At 39.7% G+C, this 19,664-nt stretch overlaps 1 protein-coding gene across 3 annotated transcripts in view; it reads right to left on the minus strand.

Moving 5' to 3' along the window:
• Nucleotides 1-299: 299 nt before the first annotated feature.
• gstcd (glutathione S-transferase, C-terminal domain containing) overlaps nt 300-19,664 on the minus strand; it is a 53,109-nt gene continuing 33,744 nt past the window's right edge. For 2 of the 3 annotated variants that reach the window (XM_035906223.2, XM_006787107.3), the window contains exons 8-12: nt 18,514-18,642; nt 11,571-11,704; nt 8,146-8,176; nt 5,246-5,315; nt 300-2,614 (exon numbers count right to left, since the gene is read on the minus strand). In XM_035906223.2, coding sequence (XP_035762116.2) covers nt 2,424-2,614; nt 5,246-5,315; nt 8,146-8,176; nt 11,571-11,704; nt 18,514-18,642 — 555 coding nt within the window. In that variant the 3' untranslated portion in view covers nt 300-2,423. Of the gene's footprint in view, nt 2,615-4,869; nt 5,316-8,145; nt 8,177-11,570; nt 11,705-18,513; nt 18,643-19,664 lie in introns of those variants that run through there. The other variant, XM_035906224.2, reaches the window with a different exon arrangement.

A 19,664-nucleotide genomic window follows, 5' to 3' on the forward strand; every position in this document is an offset into this window, starting at 1 on the left:
GAAGACATCTATCTGTGTGATTTGGGTGAACTCGGTTTTAAACAAGCTCCTGGGGAGAGTGAGTCATTGTTGCATTTTAAACAGGCTGTGCCACGGCAGATACAAAGTAGAAAATAAATGCTGAACCTGAAAGCAAGCATGGAAATCCTAGGTGACAATGTGACAAGTAGCATGGGAAGCACAAGAGAATACATTACAGGATTATTAGGGTGTGCAAAATAACAGCAGCTGAGCCCTACCAGGCGACCAAAAAGGAAATACTATACATAATTAACTGCCAGTACTGTGGACACCAATAATTAAACTCAGTGCTGTTTATTAGAAAATTATGCAAGTCAACTGAAACACATTTTATAGTTCACACAGGTAAAATATAAAAGAGAGAGTGAGATATTTAAGATCACAGAGGACGTAGGAAAAATCCCTTTGTACCTCTTTCACATGCACTCGTTATGAGTGGCTGCTGTGTTAACCCAAGACACATAAACAAGGTCAGTGTTTGTCAAAGAGGATAATTGACACCAACAGAGAGTGTACCCAAATATGGAGCAGTGAGCTGTTGTGGGCAACCAGCCACAAGCTCAGCAGCATAATGAAATGGAAAACTGTTGGCAAAAACGCAAGAAATGAGCTGAATTTTTAATTAACTAATAAGGTGAAGTTAGCAAAACAACTCCAGCTCCATCATTTCCTGGAAGAGGATTTTGTCCCCCCCAAAAAAAAAAAAAAAAAAAAAATCATCATCCAATGGTTAAAATTTCAGATCCCAATTTAAGTATAAAATTATGCTCTAAATCTCATTATTAGCAACTACATAAAGAAAACACCTCAGATTAAATAGCAATAAACTATGCATACAACGTCTGTGTAGTCACAGGTTATTTTACATTGGAGAAACTCGCATGTAGTTGACTTTTGCATCGAGGTCAGCCCTCTAACCACGCAAATAAAAAATGCATTAAGCTAAATACGTGAGCGACTCTGCAATGCATTCGCAGAAAGGTTTCAGGAGGTGAATCATTAGAAAAGAACGTCTCTGCATTTAGATGAAAATAAGCCAATAACAGCTCATCTGTTTTATCTAAGCAAAGAATCCACTGTTACTGTTCTGATGTTTACTCTAAGCCAACTGCCTTCACCCTCTGCATTCTCCTTCCGATGCACACTTTAAGTAGTGCCAATGTTCCCCTCTTTTGTATGTATATGAATTTCTGTAATGTGCACTTGCGGCGCCACAAGCATGAACAGAGAGTAGACTTCTGAAATAATTCCGATCCTTGGAAGGAGCTGTGTCTGTGGCCATTTACCTCGGGATAGATTGACTCTGCTGACTGAATTCAGATGAGCCTGACGTCTGCGAGGCCTGAATCTCTCTCACATCTATCCCTTCAGTGGGAGTGGGAAAAACTGGCTCCTTGGCTACCTCCCCAGATTTCTCAAGCAGCTGCATCAGACTGTCAAAGGTGACAACACTGGATTTTTTCTTCTTCTTTTTTCCCAGAGAAACACACGAATAGTCTCAGATGCAAGACTGAGGGCTTAAGGTGCCTCACTGTGTCTACAGTTACCGGGACTGGAAATACGGAGCGCGCTGTGTGATTTCCAGTTACGAGGCACTGAACACCGTGCGTCTAATCAAGCGCGCTGACCTTTTCACCAGCTTCATAAAATATTCATTACTGCTGAAAGTATTCCAGAATGCATACCATACCTGCATTGCTTTTTTATGAGGAATAATCAGGTTCCTCTGTAGAACCATGACAAATGCGACACTGTATATTACCCGATGTGACTCGAGTTTAAATCCACCTCTGACCATCTCTCGCAAGAAAAAAGAAAACAACAAACAGAAGAAACGTAGGTGAGATGACAGCGAGCCGATTCCTCACCTCGTCTTTAAATGCACACGAGCTGTTAGCACTGAATTTCTTTTGTGTTAATCAGAAGTAGCCGACTACTGAGCACTATCCCAGAAGGCTGTATACAGACTATTTGCGAAAACAGCATGAGGACGTATGTCATACTTCATTCACAATATGGGTGTGCCAAGTCCTGCTGCGTCTGTGTGCGCTGACAGCTTGAGTCACGCAGTTTAGGCAAAGACAAAAACATAGCATTGCAGTTGGGGAGAAGCTTGAGCACTTTTGCTGCAACTAAGCGGCAGATGATCAACTAAAGTGTGTAACTCCCGGGAATGGCATGGTTGCTTTAACGTTTAGCCTGAAAGAAACTTTAAAAGATGACCTTTGACAGTACAGAAATAATAAACATGTATTTTCTGCAGTTAAGGCTGAGCTTGTAAAAAAAGAAAGTAAATTGTTGAGGGTGGTTGAAAAAACACTCGTGATACAGCCAGAAGCCGGATAGTTTATCAAACCCTTACAATGCTAAAGACGCTCTGCTGTACTCCAGAGAATGGAGCGCTAATTATGCACTGCCTCTTCCAGTCGGCCAGCGGTGACTTCCAGTCCTCTCTTCTGCAGCGGCCTTCCCACCAGCATGTTGTTCTTTGGTGAGCAGCTTTCAGGCTCCATAGTCATTACTTGAACCGAATACCCATGAGTCTCTGCTGCCCATGACCGATCCAAGTCCACCAAGCCCATACACTGTTTACCTGCAGAAGAAGAAAAAAAAGGATCGAAATATTATTATTATTGTTCTATAATCAGACAGTAAAAAATACTTTTACCTAAAGTGACTAATGTGTAAAAAACAATATTTAAAATCTTTTTATTTATGCTATACTAGATCTTAACGCTGCCCCCTCAGTCCACGCACTGACTGAAACATGTCATTTTATCTCATCTCCCAGATGGATCAGTCACAGAGGAAAACCAGGCTGGCAACCTCCCTGCAACTGGGTGGGAAAAAAGAATCAGTCGTTGCACTGAATCTTTCACATTTGGTGACCAATTGCTGTCTAATTTATAAATGTATAGAGACTGCCTACATGCTGCAATCAATGTGATAAGCACAGCTCATCTGTGACATCTCTTTGCAATACAGGACTCGACTCACCTGGTTGCAGAATGACTGTATTTTGTATTGCTCTAATAAAAGCAAGGTTGCTGAGCACCTGTGACATTTCTGAATTTCCTGTTTCACACCTCTGAGGTTCTGAATGTAAGAGACTAATATGAATTTATGTCTATATAGACTGCAGATTTTCAGGAGTATATCACAGTGCCAATTTGACCCGATTCTAATGCAAACTAATAGTAAGACTGTCTTCGTCTTATTGCCGCCTCTATGCACCGAAAGATGGCAATTGACTGCAAGTGGTGGCAGGTCCGGTTCCTGTCTTAGGAGCAACCTTTTCAAAGGCAGTAAGGTTGTAAGTTCATTGCACACTGCAGCAAGAACTTTGGCAACTTTGTTCCAACTTGCTGCTCCTAACAGGACAGAAACTTTTCTGTGGGCACAGTCAGAGTTTTGTGTGTGAGCGACGACCCCACACAGTTTCACAACAGTTTGTCAAAAGCAACACTTAATCTATTAGTTTGATTTTTTTTCACACAGATGTTCCTCCCTTAATGTTATTTATATGAACATAAACACACACAGAAAAAAATTAAGTACACAAAGTGAAGATTTCCCATTTTAAATGGTAAAAGTCTGCATTTAAACATTAATGGTGGTGGCATGAATCATTTCACCGCTCACACAGACTGGATTCTACTGGACTCTAAACAGACTTTTACACTCCATTTGTGTTATTATGACTGTGTTGCTAATTAGGCAACTACTCACTTAAAATTTAGGCAATAAAAACCACTTGCTTAGAAAAACATAACAGATTGGCTCTTTTACTTTGACACAAGAGTCTCTTTATGTTTTTGAGGAAACATTTGCATAAAGACATTTGATTCCTCCAGGATCAAATGTCTCCATCCAGGAAGCAGGAGGGATCACCAATGTGTCTGATGAGCATAAGGATGAAGTCAATCATATCCCACAGTCACCAGATCTCAACCTGATTAAACATCCATAGATGTGTGACACAGTGTTCTCCATTGCCACCATCCAACCACCACAAGACTTATTAGGGGACCAACAACGTTCAATGCCTCTAACTAGAGAATCAAACATCTTGTACTTCTGGCAACACATAGAGGCTCAACACTATATGAAGGCTGTATGTTGGTTCTTCTTATAACTTATTACAAGTCAGGCAAAAATCAGCAAATCGCCCATCATTAAGGTCTTTATTGCTCTAAAGCTGTACTGCTTTATATACCATTTCTGCATATTTTCAATATTGTGTGTCAGAAGACAGTAATTCATATACATGGATTATCCTGCCCCATCTGTTAGGATTTCCTTAAAGACACAAACTTCAAATGTAATTTAGCAGTGTGTGGAAGCAGGTGGCAGACACACTACATGTGAGCTTTGCGCCACCGTGTTGCCTTGACGGGCGAAGTCTTACCAGCAAGCTCAAGAGACGAGATCACACATAGTTAGAAAATGTTAGTGGGAGAGGTTGAGCCCTGTTAACTGATATAGAGAAGAAACTAGTGTGACAGGTGGTGTCAGGTACATATGAAAAGGCTTCACGCTGACGAGACTTTGGGGAGCCTTCTCGGAAGCTTTGATAAACTGGAGAGCTATCAGGGCGAAGAGAGTCCTCAACATAATGAAACCCTGTAGAGTGAAGCTTCAGCAGGGGCCTGGAGGTTTCTGACAAAACATTTCCCTCTGAATCTGACAACACTGATCTAGCAGCTGTTCGCCGCAGCTGTTTTGTCACTCTGTACAAACCTCTGCTCTAACATGTTTCTCACATCTTGAAAGTCTAGACTTTTTAAGGAACCCGCAGCAGTGCGGCTACCGAACAGTGTAAGTGTACGAAGAAAGTATGTCAAAGGATATTACAACGAAAAGGAACGTGTTGTTGTGCTTGTGTCCATCACACTGGACTTCATCAGTCAGTATCATCCTGGAGGTGTCAGACTGGTTCCAGCTAGTTTACATATTCATTCTGCAGCAGCGCAATGACAAAATAATTTGAACAAAGTAATGTAGAAAAAAATATTCAGGGACATTGGAGCTGTTTCAAAGGCAAAGTGTGGGCCCAGCAAATACTGATGATTTGATTTTAAATTAGTTTTGATAATGATACTTGATGTTGTGTCTCTATGTGCAGCAGTTACCAGATACTGCTAAGAATGTTTAGCCTAAAAAACTAATAAAGGACTGAACATAAATAATAGCTCAGGTCTAAAGAGAAGATTGCAAACAGCACCAATGAGTCTCCTGTCCGGTGGAAGCTGGACAGCAGTCTGGTCTGCGAAGCGACAGATGATCATGTGTTCCTGAAACAAAGACAAAAAACGAGTACAGTTACTGCTCACTTATTGTTACGTGGATGTGGTGCAAGTGATCTGTTCATCACTGCGTTAAGATCAAGTATATCTGAAAATGTCCACACACTGTATAAAAGTTTAACTAATACCATTGTAGCTTATTTGTATCGATTCATCCTTTTTCTGCATCTTTGTAAGCCTGTATGTAAGCCTTGCTTACATACAGGCTTACAATATACTATAAATTACACAATGGAGGTGATTTGTTTGGGATTTCCAAAGCTGGATAATGATCAGAGTAATATAACATTAAAGTATCTTTGTAAATATACAAATGTGCTTTAAGAAAAATCCAATTATTCTCAAACTGGCCGCAGTTAAGAAGCGGTACAAACTTTACGCTTTGTGAAAGATTTCCCTTGGATGAATTTAAAAAATGTCTTCAAATTGAGCACTTATGTTCATTTGTTCAGATGAATTGATAATATTTTGGCAGTCAACGGTTAAGGTTACTGTGACCTCAAAAAGCTTCGACTATAACTCAAACAATCATACACGGCATTTATGATGAAAATGATACATTATTATGTATGTATGTACCACAGGATAACAGTCAGAACTGATGAAATCTAATATGTAAAAGTTCAAAGGTCAAGTCTGCAATCGCAGCTAACCACCCTGACTGGTTTTCAGAACCATATACCGCAGCCGTGAGGCAGTAATTCTAGTTTCTACCTTATGGTTCATGGAACAAGTGATTCATGAGAGCGTTAAGTCAGCTGAAACTTGCCTCCACTTTAATTGGTTCTATTCTTCACTCTGCGGGGTCGGCGCTGAATGCAAGGCCATGGAACAGGTGCTTAAAGCTCGCGTGAGCACCAATATCTCACACCATTAGCCCTTTATTCCAGTGATACACTATTTGTCATTGTGCTGTCATTCTGTTTAACTACTGTAGTTTGGAAAGAACAACTCTGGTTCTGCTGTAAAACGAGCGAACGCAGCTTTTATTTCTGTGACTCTTGTCTGGGACATTGCCTGGGATGTCTGGTGCGGAGGGGGCAAAGAAACAGAAAGCAGTGGGGTTCCCTACCTTGAGCCCAAATAAATAACAAATGCCAAACATGTTTGTTGAAAGGAAAACCAAGGAGGGAGGCCGAGGAGATTTGGAGCTCAGGTTTAAAGTGGAGGATAATATGCCTGCTGGTATAAACAGAATATAGATTTCTCCTGCTGGGTGGCTGCATGCTTAGTGTCTTCCTTATTGTGTGTTTTTTTTCCTCTCACTCAGCTTTTTGGAAAAATCTGAACTCAGTATCACGTAACACTGTAATTGCTCAGTGTCTTCTAAGTATAATACTATGTTTTGTGCCTCTTGGGCCATGTAAAAAAAGAAAATCTGATTCTTGTAGTGCACAAAGAAGTTAAAGGTGGTCCAATGTTGTGACATGTCAACTCCTGAGGTTGCTATGGTTAGGACCTGCAGCTTCTTCTGCACAGATTTTCCCCAGGGGCCCTGACAGGTCCCATATATCATTGCGGGATAGGCCCTCCCGGAGCACAGTGGCGTGTCTGTGCTGAGTGATAAGGGAAGTGACTTGGGAATCTTTGTTTGCGAGACACTGATAAGCGCAGAGATCTCATCAGTTCTTCTAAGTTTCTAATAAAATAAAGATTTTCATCCAGTTTTATGAATGAATTGGAAGAGTTGTTAGATTTTTGTTGCCTTTAGACTAGATGGATAAAAGTCAAACCTTTTAAAGCTGTACACACAGCAAGTGTACATTAATGCATTATATGTAAACGAGCTATGACAAAAACTGAGCCAACTCACACTAAATTTGGCTTGCTCCTAAAGTATGAACCATTCACAAATAATATAGGAAATTATTTGTTAAATTCTACCCTAACCTACTGAGTCGTGTCCTCAAAGACTTTTCCCATATTTAATACTGCAACACCTTAAAATTAGTAATTTGAAAGTTGCTAGTAGTTTCTAGTGTTGCTCCTAAATGTAATCTCAATCATGAATATACAAATAGATTTTATTTAAAAATATTTTTTATTAATGCCACTTCCCAGGAGCAGATGTCCCTGCAAATTCCCTCTAAAGGCTAGACCGTATAATGTTTCTTTTTTCCCCCACAAAGCTTGTAAAGATAGCCAAGAGCTAGATCTCAGACTCTGCAGATCTCGGTTAGCGTGTTACGTTAAGGCTCATGACAGATTTAGAAAGACTACAAACAGTATGGCTGTTTGTAGTCTTATAGTCAGGAGAAAGCCTCTTATCTCTGAAGGAAAACATGGCAGCATGGCTTAGCTTTGCCACAGGACCTTGGCACCTTGCGGTCATTGAGTCAAACACGAACTCCTCTGTTTACCAAAGTATTTCAGAGTCAAACGTGAGGCCATCTGTCCAACAGCTAACGCTTGGCCGAAAATGGGTCAAGTAACAGGACAATGATCCCAAACACAGCAGCAAATGTGCAACAGAATGACTGCAAAAGGAAAGAATCACAAGTTTAGTTCAGATTTGAACTTGATTCAAACTCTGTGATTGATGAAACGATCTTAAGAGAGCTGTGCACTGCAAAACCCAATGAACCAAAGCAACGCTCTAAAGAAGCTACTTAATTTTTCAAATACTGCTTCTTTCATTTTGGGTTTGTTTTTTCTTATATAAATAAAGACACGGTGTAATACGTGCACAGAGTCCTGTGAAAACATTGTTTTTCACATGTATTGACCTTCATGTGACACTTTCCTTGTAAAAAGTTGCTGTAAACCTGTAATCTGTATTAAACACAATAAAGAGAATTAATCATATTTAAAAGCATACCTTAGATGTCAGAGTCTCCTGGAACCTTTTGCTGTAAAAAGAAAACAAAAAGAAGAAAAACAAAGAAAACACAAATAAGTTTGCTGAGAGAAAAAAAATAATGGAAAAGTTCTATACAAACAAGATGAATATGCAACAAAATCAAAGTAAACCAAACAAAAACCATGTGCATAATCTCCAAAGCAGGGAAAGAAGGACTTTCATTACTTTTGTTTTGACATGGGAGTAAAGTTTGTTTGAGATGGTTAAACATGGTTTGGTTTGCTTCATGCTAATTAAAAATCAACATGAAATAGTTCAAGGGTTAGGGGCCAGTGCGGTCACATGGAGAAAAGTTTAGCACAAACTTTCATGGCCTTAATGAAACGGGCAGTTTAGAGCTTCACAGCTCATAAACCCACAGACTGCTTGGAATGTCTTCACCTGCAAAATATCCACGAGTACCTGGAACACGACCTGAGGGCAAAACTCTAAAAGTCGCAAGACGAAGATTGACAGAGTCAGGTGGGCTAGTCCTCCTCACATTTATACCCCGCAGAAACAAAGCTTCTTGTTATCTATCACAGCTGCAAAGTCATTTTTAGTGTCATTCTTTAATATTTTATGAGGACTTGGGAGGGTTGAAATGTCACGGGAAATGTGAAAAATGTAAAATATTTATGTCGTACACTGAAAATCACATAGCAGGAGTCAACCGTTTAATCGTTGATCTACATCAGTGCAAATTCCTTAAACCCCAACAACAGCAACGTCGTGCATATATCTTCATTTGGTTAGTGACGATTAAAAACATATAAAATATTGGACTTTCCACATTGTTATGTGCATATCCCAACTTACATTGGGGAGGAAGTGGAGAACAAAAACAGTCAATTTAAAGACTGACATGTAGAGTCAGTTTTACAAAATGAAGCATCTTTCTTGGCAGGAGAGCGTGGGAAGAGCATGTAATTGTGCTGTTAAACAGTGCGTAAGAGAGCAACCTAAAAACTTTAACGAGTGGTCTAAAATCAAAGTTTACTGCAAAATAATCATGATAGCAATATTTACAAAATAATTAGCAATATCCAACAGATTATTTAAAAGGAGGAACTGTGCTTTCTAAGTACTTATATTTACATCTGATAAAAATCAAAACACTTAGAGTGCTTATTAAGATTTAATGAGTTTTCTTCCCCATAAATCAAGTGTAAAATGTTTTGTAAATATTTTCAAAACCACGCTGATTGTATTTTGCTTGCAGACTTGTTCTACCTTGCCTTATGATCCATTGCTACATTTCCTTTCATATCACTAATGGTGATACCATCTACAAGTATGTGCATCGCATCTCCTGCCTACTCCTGTCTGTGCATCTTTGTGCGTGAGATAAAAGCAAAATGGAAAACCTGCGTATTTACAGTCTTCTGTGGCATTATCAGTTGGCATTCCTGGATACAAGAGGTTATGTTAATGAAAACCTACATGAGAATATGCTGCTCATCTCTCACATGAAAGCTATTTTAAGAAAGAGTGTTATAATGAATTGAGAGACTTGAAGAAGCTTCGTGTGAATCACAGTAAACACAGAGACAACACTCGGTTGGCAGCCTGTGATTCTTGTACGATTCTCTTCAAAATATAAAGTGACACAACAACACACAGGACGAAATGCTATGTTGCTATGGAACACGGCCGTGCCGTCATCAGACAAAACACTGGAATACAATTTTACATGATATATTTTTTTTAAAAAAGAGCGAGAACAGCTTGTCAGACGCCCAATAAAGAACTGCTGCGCCCGCTAAAAGTGGAAACAACAAACTCGTTTCACCACTTCAGTCATAAATACAATGTCAAGCACAAGCAGGGTACAAAAACACAGAAGGAGGAGATGCTAGCAGCTGACGATGTGCAAACTAAATGTTAAAAAAAATGACTCAAGAAGAGCAAACAGTGGATGGAAGTCCTTGATGCAGTTACATGAAGGTACAGGATTAGGCAGGTTTAGGAAACTCAACTTAATAAAATATGTCTCTATTTAAATTTTATCATGTAACAATATTTTGCAGGTTTCAGAAGATTTCAAAGGTTATATTACATTATATTATTATTTCATGGCAAAGCTCAATAGTAATGCACTTATCTTACACTTTAACTTAAAACTTCCAACAAAAACACATTACTATTATGCTGTAATGCTCCGTCTTGTAGCCCCTTATATCAATCGACTGACACAGTGTGTCATCAATGAAAGCAGCTCACTGGAAAAGAAGGACAGCAAATGCCCTTCATTTTGTTTTCGTCAATAAATGCTGCCTGCAAGCTACAATCACCAATAAAACACTGTTCAGTATTTAATTAATATCATCAGAAATATCATTATTGCACATTTCCTTGAAACATCACACATGGTTTTGAGGCTGTATCAAGGAAGCCTTACTCACTATAGAACACTGAAGAGTGCATTAAGGGCAAGAAAGACTTTGCATATAGAGCAGGAGGTAACTGAGCTCCAGCTGAGCACCTGAAAATCTGATATCCTGATAGCTGTATTATAACTCTAGGTCAAGGCATTATTTTTTCTTGTTTGCTTGCCATTTTAGAGTAGCTGCAAACAAATCTGATGATTTATCATGCAACGTTTAGACAAGATTTAAAGCGGATGGACACTGGACAACGAATAAAGCGGAAGAGCAAATGATAGGATCTGTAAACACTCTACACTATAATTTCGCCAACCTGAAGACTTGAACAGACTTGGCCTAACAACAAAACAAATATAATCTCAAGCTTCACTTGCTGGTGACCAGACTTGTTGCTACAACAGCAACTCTGCGTAACAGCCTTGTTTTGCAGCAATCAGTCACCAAAAGTTGTTTTAGTAGCAAACTGCTGCATCTTATGTACCATTAGTGAGCATAGCAACAGAATCAACAGCTTCTCCCTCCACCCTGTTTTCCATCTGTATTTAAACAGCACCGTGTCACGGCTTGCATGATCACCAGACGTTTGGATTAAATGGTTAATTTCCTCGTACGCCACATAATAAAGTCGTCGCTGACATTTCGTCCTAAATTTTCCAGCCAGCCTATCTGTCTGGCACATTCCTTCCAGTGTCTAAATTAAGAACCAAATTCTCAGTTCACATAACAACACAACGTGACTGGCGGACCATCTCGAGAAGGTGATGCGATGCTGCTGCCCCGAATTGGCAAATGGTTAGGAGCAGTCAAAGGAGGCAAACAGAATGTAGTTAAGAGATATAGACTGTGTGTTTGTGAGTGACGACGAGAAGAGAAACTAATGGAGAAAGTGACTCATAAAGACTGAAAGGCGAGGGAACAGGAACGAAGGGAAGCAGCATTTATCTAACAAGAAAACATCATGCTTAGAACGACATTTTTAAAAGCAGTAACCCACAGACGTGACACTCGATCACACACCTCTTGGGGAAGCTGAACTTCACAGCATTCTGGATGAAGCCGTAGCAGCAAGGACTAATAACAAAGGCGGCTCCGGCCTGGATGCAATGCTCCATTACCATATCTGTTGCAACCCCACATGCATGAAGGGCGACCTGCATTAAAACAGAAAAAGAAAGAAAAACACAAAAAAGTGTTACTTTTACCAACAAAATGATCTTGAAACCCTCAGATTTCCACAAGCAAAAACCAAAACTGAGAGCATGCACTCAATTCCATTGATTACTTCATAATGGCCACTGCTATTAAATAAATCTATGCTCTCAAAGGCACAGACGCCGGGAGTAGCAGCAAACAAAATATATCAGTGCTTTTAGAGTGCAGGCACGGATGCATCAGGATTCCTATTGACAGGGTAAACTGTGCGTGGTGATGAACACCTAGCTATGCATTAGTAATGGTGTGGTTATATATTGGATTGCAGAATGGTACTAAGAGACCCAATATCCATCATTCCTGGCCCTGTCCATCTGCAAAAATACATTATGATTTCTCAAGGACAACGAGTTTAATATCCAGAGGTGACATAACTTCCTCTCATATGTACAGTGACAAACCACATGCCATGTTAATGGCCCAAATAAAATCCTTTTTAAACAGCCTGATGTTCCAATAGCTCCTGAACTCTCTGGAATGAACCCCATTCGACTCAAGCAGCGAGCTCCAAAGTCTATTTGTGTTTTCCAAGAAGTTGTCACTTGGCGTCTGTGAGTCTGAATTAACTGCATGTTGCCTTGACAGCAGTGCCACAAAGCAGAAGGTCAGAGCTGATCAGGACAGAATTGAGCCAGAACTGTTAGCACCACCACACACAAAGAGCAGAACATACAGACACTCTGAGCCAAACCTCCAGCCACCCATAAGGTCAGTGAAGGTTTTGAACAGAGGGTATATTTCTTACAGCGGCTTTAAGTTTTTCTAGAAACTGAACTTTTGCGTGTTTGATTAAAAAAAGATTCACGCTCATAAAGCTCTGTATCGATTTAAACATGAACCTATTAAATGAGACTGCGATTTAAAAGAATAACTTCAATTACGTCCATTACCTTGTATCCATTTGACAGCAAATCTCCCATTTTATTCATGCCGTCAGGGAAAAAGCTTTATGCTTTTCTTAACAGCATGTTTTAGACTGATGATTAGGAGGAAGGGTTGCTATCAGAAATTACACGATGTTACACCTCCTCACATCTAAGGCAAAAATAATTACCAAAATAACACTATCACTCATTCCTAGCTTCTTAATGCTGTACATTAGTCATGCTGTAGTAAATCCTAATTACATTTTATAACCTTTAGCCTCCATTTACCGCAAACACAAAGCCAATCAATTAAATAAAAAACACGCAACTGAAAAGACACACATTGTGATATGTCTTCATAGCTAATGCTTATTTACAAGTTCTGATGACACAGTCATCTCTGCTTTATAACTGTGGTATTGACAAAGCACGGACCCAACTTAACATGTTCACATTCTGAGTGCAGCTGATTAGAAATGCATAATGAAAGGTGAAAATGAACACGAGGCCAATTTAAATCTCACAGTCCTACCGAATTACATGCATATCCTGCTGAGCTTTGCCTCAAGACACAGTCTGGAAGAAGAAACCCTAAATTAATGCGCACAAGTAAAACTATGTTCACACTGAGCTATCATTTCTGGAGAGAGAAAGCTCTTTCTGGCTGCATTATTCTCTCAACAATCGCATCACAGAAATAACGAGGTTTCATTATTCACTCTTATTCCAGTAATTGTATCCCTCTCCAGATCTATCTGGGCCTGAGACAGAACAAGTTCCTGCAATATAGCTAATTAATACTTAATCAACATCATACGCATTTGCAAAATTGTGCTGCAAGCCTGTGCAATAGTTTTGGGAACTTTTTTTCAATACGGTGCAGTTTTAAATATTCAGGTTTGTCTGTTTCACTAATTTTATTACATGTGGACAAATGAATGCTTAGATGTGTCGACCGACCTATATTAAGTATGATTGCACCGAACCAAAGAGTTGTTTTCCTCTCAAAGGTGGATGTAATGATGCCTTTTACCTGAGGTGATCAAACTCAATCTTAACTCACTCTTTTGAAAACAACCAAGATTATAAGGAGAGTAGGAAATAGTCCTAAAACACCATTAGTATTAGAGCTGCACCAGATAAAGACACTTGGCACTTAATCAATACCGATTTTTTACATGAAGCTCAAAGTAAGACCAGCTATTGCATTTTTCTACATGCAAACATAGAGGCAAATGAAAGAATCAACTGCAAACAATCAGACTCTTTAGCAGAACCAATAACGGACTTGCATCCAATAAAATTAAAACCTGCTTCAAGCTCCACAACTTTTCATGCCTCTATAGTCTGTAGACTGAAGAACGCCTGATAAGACACGTCATACAGAGGTTGGTTTAAGTTTAACACCGAGGCCATAAAATGAGCAGACACTGACTAACATCAGGGGCACCTCAACTTAATTAGCCTGATTAAGTGAATGTGCCTAAAAATGGGACCATGTATTATACATAGCAGGATTAAAACTGATGTGATATGTGGCTCCAACAGGTAGTAATTGCTTTGTCATACAGGAAGAAGCTTAGCCACGGTAAGAAACTCAAGCGGGGCAGAAAATTACAAGCATAAAAATTGTTCTATACATAAATATATTGTAAATTAATGCATCAGGTGAAATGAATCTGTGCGTGTGTGTGAGGAAAGATTCAGGTTACCCTGCAAAAGACACTCAGATATCGAGCAGATGAATAATCTGTGCTGTTTGTTTCTTGCCAAGTGGAACGAGTCTCAGTGGAGTGAGGATGCTGGAACAAAAGCTACTTCTAATTACAGGAGGTACGTATATTTTTCTATTTGTCTCGGTGGAAGTTAACGTGAGGCTACAAGAACAGCTGGTTTTTCTGACAGCTGTGACCACAGAGCTTTAACACAGAAGAGTAAGACAGATCACTGATCTAGCTCAGACTGCTCAGAGAGCCTAAATAAGGCAGGAAGAAGAAAAGTTTTAACTTGTGTGCTTTTGTTTCGCTTGTTTGAAAAATTCAAACATCCAGTGCACGTCCACAGCTAAGTACCTATTTGCGCTAAATTGATAATTATCGCATCGAGAAATGAAGAGCTCTGCAGATGGAGGTGGGTGTTAAACAGGACTGACAAGGGTTTTGGTGGAGAGTCCTCCTCAGTAATGCTTTTGTTTGTTTTAACCCCATTTAGCATAAAGTTTGACAGCCAGTTAAATATTTCGTTTTACTTAAAACATTTACTGTGTTTAATCTTTAGGCTTAAACACAAGTTGGAGAAACGCAGTGTCCATTAGGAATTCAAAAGGAGATATTGCCAGTCAAGATTCTTGTACAAGAAACATAAATTAAATTGAATTGGCAGAAAACACTTTCCAATGATTATACTTTCCCTTCCAAATACGATTCCTTCGGTGAAACTCAGAGTATAAAGCAAATGAAAAGCATTGTTGGATACAGAAAATGAGAACAAAGAAAGAAAAGCAAGAAATTACCAGTTCTCACCGAAGAGATCTCTAAACTCAAAGTCCTAAATTTCCTGGATGAAACTACCTTTTGGCTTCCTGATAATCAGACAGGGAGCACCGACGTACCCTGTTCTGATTAAAAGCTCCACTTCAGGAAATAAACAGTTATTTTGGTTGCTCTAACAAAAATAACTTCAAGTTGACATTTTCAAGCTCAGTGAAGAGATGAATGACACATTTCTCAATGTGATGCGATAAAAATACAGCGATCAGACACCTTAAAGCGAAGATGTGATTGTGGCAAAGTGGAAAATCACACTTTGTTTATGCAGCGTTAATCCTTCTTATGTTTCAATTTCAGTCCATCAGTAGAGAACTAATACACTCTCTTCCAAAGAAAAGGTCAGGTCGTACCCCTGTCAGTGTACAGTACTGTGCAAAAGTCTTGAGCTACCCCTCATTTCTCTATATTTAGATAGGAAAACAGGAAGTGAGTGCAGTACATGTAAACATACAGTGGGGCAAAAAAGTATTTAGTCAGCCACCGATTGTGCAAGTTCCCCCACTTAAAATGATGACAGAGGTCAGTAATTTGCACCAGAGGTACACTTCAACTGTGAGAGACAGAATGTGAAAAAAAAATCCATGAATTCACATGGTAGGATTTGTAAAGAATTTATTCGTAAATCAGGGTGGAAAATAAGTATTTGGTCACCTCAAACAAGGAAAATCCCTGGCTCTCACAGACCTGTAACGTCTTCTGTAAGAAGCTTTTCTGTCCCCCACTCGTTACCTGTATGAATGGCACCTGTTTGACCTCATCATCTGTATAAAAGACACCTGTCCACAGCCTCAACCAGTCAGACTCCAAACTCCGCCATGGCCAAGACCAAAGAGCTTTCGAAGGACACCAGGAAAAGAATTGTAGACCTGCACCAGACTGGGAAGAGTGAATCTACAATAGGCAAGCAGCTTGGTGTGGAAAAATCAACTGTGGGAGCAATCATCAGAAAATGGAAGACATACAAGACCACTGATAATCTCCCTCGATCTGGGGCTCCACGCAAGATCTCATCCCGTGGGGTCAAAATGATCATGAGAACGGTGAGCAAAGATCCCAGAACCACACGGGGGGACCTGGTGAATGACCTGCAGAGAGCTGGGACCAAAGTAACAAAGGTCACCATCAGTAACACACTACAACGGCAGGGAATCAAATCCCGCAGTGCCAGACGTGTTCCGCTGCTGAAGCCAGTGCATGTCCAGGCCCGTCTGAAGTTTGCCAGAGAGCACATGGATGATACAGCAGAGGATTGGGAGAATGTCATGTGGTCAGATGAAACCAAAGTAGAACTTTTTGGTATAAACTCAACTCGTCGTGTTTGGAGGAAGAAGAATACTGAGTTGCATCCCAAGAACACCATACCTACTGTGAAGCATGGGGGTGGAAACATCATGCTATGGGGCTGTTTTTCTGCCAAGGGGACAGGACGACTGATCCGTGTTAAGGACAGAATGAATGGGGCCAAGTATCGTGAGATTTTGAGCCAAAACCTCCTTCCATCAGTGAGAACTTTGAAGATGAAACGAGGCTGGGTCTTCCAACATGACAATGATCCAAAACACACCGCCCGGGCAACAAAGGAGTGGCTCCGTAAGAAGCATTTGAAAGTCCTGGAGTGGCCTAGCCAGTCTCCAGACCTCAACCCCATAGAAAATCTGTGGCGGGAGTTGAAAGTCCGTGTTGCTCGGCGACAGCCCCAAAACATCACTGCTCTTGAGAAGATCTGCATGGAGGAATGGGCCAAAATACCAGCTACTGTGTGTGCAAACCTGGTAAAGACCTATAGTAAACGTTTGACCTCTGTTATTGCCAACAAAGGTTATGTTACAAAGTATTGAGTTGTATTTTTGTTATTGACCAAATACTTATTTTCCACCCTGATTTACGAATAAATTCTTTACAAATCCTACCATGTGAATTCATGGATTTTTTTTTCACATTCTGTCTCTCACAGTTGAAGTGTACCTCTGGTGCAAATTACTGACCTCTGTCATCATTTTAAGTGGGGGAACTTGCACAATCGGTGGCTGACTAAATACTTTTTTGCCCCACTGTACATGGAAATACAGTAAAATAAGACAAAAAAGAGTGTGCACAATTCATAAAAAGAACGTCAGTATTTGGTATTACCATTTTAATTCTTCAACACAGTCTGAACTGTCTTAGTACGCAGGTTTCTTTTAATTTCTTTAAATAATCTCTAATCGGGAATAGTTCTCCAGGCTGAAGGACATTCAAAGCTCTTCTATGGATGCTGGCTCCCTTTTGTTCCATACCTCAGCCTTTCCTCCCTGTTTCCCTTCCTTGACCTCCACCCTTCCACTGAGACCATTTCTGATGAGTCTTTAGTCAATAGTAAATGAATGAACCTACAGGTCAGATGCATCTTTAAGGTCTTGTATCAGGTCAATGCTGCATTTTTGTTCACCTCATTTTTTAAGGACATTGCTTTTAGATACTGCTCATCTGCTGCAGAGAGTTGTTTTTTGGCCTTCCAGAAAAAATACATTTCTCTGAAAATGATCAGATACAAAGAGTGGACTAAAATGAGTGAACAGCAGCCAGTGTCACCAAAAAAAAAGTTTGAAAGACCTTCAAATATCCTGGGGAGTTATAGCTCAAGACCACTAAAAAAATGACAAAAACGTCAGGCTCAGTGGAAGGAAAACATATTAACGTGAGGACTGGCTCAAAACTTTTGCACAGCACTGTACGCATGCACATTTTGTCAAAAAGCCAGATAACAACAATTGTTTTGATGCTACAGTTCTGTCAGTTATTGCATAATTAAAATGTTTGAATTTTTAATTCAGTCAAAGACAGAATATCCCATTTCCTGATAGTGCAACAAGAGAAGCAGTGGGACAATTATCTGTGCACTGATTATTTATATTTCTATAAGAGAAGAGTTTCTATCCCAAATGTTATTATTGATTCAATTTTCCCCATTTTTAAGATTCTCTTAGAAAGCTAAGCTGTGAGAAAAACAATTAGCTTTAAGAGGTATTTTGAAAAACCCCATTATGATTCATGATACCGTGATTGCAATATTACAGTAATTATAATTTACAATACCATAAAATTGCAGAACAGATAATATAATAATTGCTCTTAATGGGTTTAATTTCATGGCTCTGGTGTAATTTAGTGACTTTTACCATGACAAATAGATTTGACATCACATGCGCTTGCTGCATTTTTGGTGTCTGTTTTTCACACACTGGGAATCTGAAGTGTTAACCACACTGTCTACAGTACTGTACTCTTTGGATCATCATGAAAATAAATTAAATAAATTGTGCAAAAACTATTTTTGTAACTTCCTATGCTCACCCCAATGTGAAAAGGTCCAGCGAAGTAATCCAGATTGGCCTGAATGAAGCCGATATTTTTCAGACCGAGCTCAGCACTGCGACTCTGAGCCCTGACCAAGGACTCTTCTTTGTTCTCTATGAGGATGACCTTAAACAATGACAGAAAAATCCCCACTGTAAGTAGCTGCTTCTTTTTTAAAAAGCCTGAAACAAGCACAGATGCATTTAAACTTATCCGTCTACATATCCTTAACAATATTAAAACACATCACAAATATTAAAAATTCTTAAACAAACCATTTGCTTTGTGAAAAACTAAAGCATTTTCATGGAGATGCATTTAATTATTAGGAATAATAACACATAATAAAAGAGAGGGATGGGAATCGAGAAGCGGGAGGGGGTTCTTGTAAAGTACCCGCTTCCGCTTCTTTCAGTAGTTCAATTCCTTGGAATTGCTATTCTGCTTGTCTCAGAGGCTGGATCAGAGTCTCGCAGATGTTTAGCTAGCCTTTTCATTAAGGCAGGGAAGTGGTCCACTCAGGACCGGGTCTTTCCCTGCTGCATGTGCTGGTCGACTTCTTCTGGAATTTCTGGAAAGCTTTGCACATTACTCGTCAGGCCCATATGGGCTCCAAAGGCTCAGTAGCCCCCAGTGCACACATCCAGCCCAGCGGTTTCCCAGCTGGGCAGCTGCCTGAGGGGTTAGCTGGTTGATCTTGTGTCTTTTGACGTGTCTTCCTCCCCTCCCCCCCAACCGGTCATGGTGGATGGCTGCTCCTCCCTGAGCCTGGTCCTGCTGGAGTTTTTCCTTCACACTGTCATAAAGTGCTTGCTCATAAGGCGTTGTCTGATTGTTCGGGTTTTCTCTACTACTGTAGGATCTTTACCTTACAATATAAAGTGCCTTGAGGCAACTGTTGTTATGATTTGGCACTATATCATTAAAAATATCATTAAATTGAAATTAATATTAACAGGAGAGTAAAATGACTGAGGCGAAATTAAATGAATGTCATCAAGCAGCGACTCGAGTGTGTCCTGTATTTCGATAGGATCATTTGCTGCATGTGATAAAATTAGCACCATGAAAACTGCACGTTGTTGTTGTTTTAATTATAATCCTAACGAGATCCTAATGAGAATCGATAACAGAGAATCGATAAGGAG

The sequence above is a fragment of the Neolamprologus brichardi genome, chromosome 6 (genome assembly GCF_056152115.1).
Source record: "Neolamprologus brichardi isolate AB-2024 chromosome 6, ASM5615211v1, whole genome shotgun sequence".
NCBI classification, from domain to species: Eukaryota; Metazoa; Chordata; class Actinopteri; order Cichliformes; family Cichlidae; genus Neolamprologus; species Neolamprologus brichardi.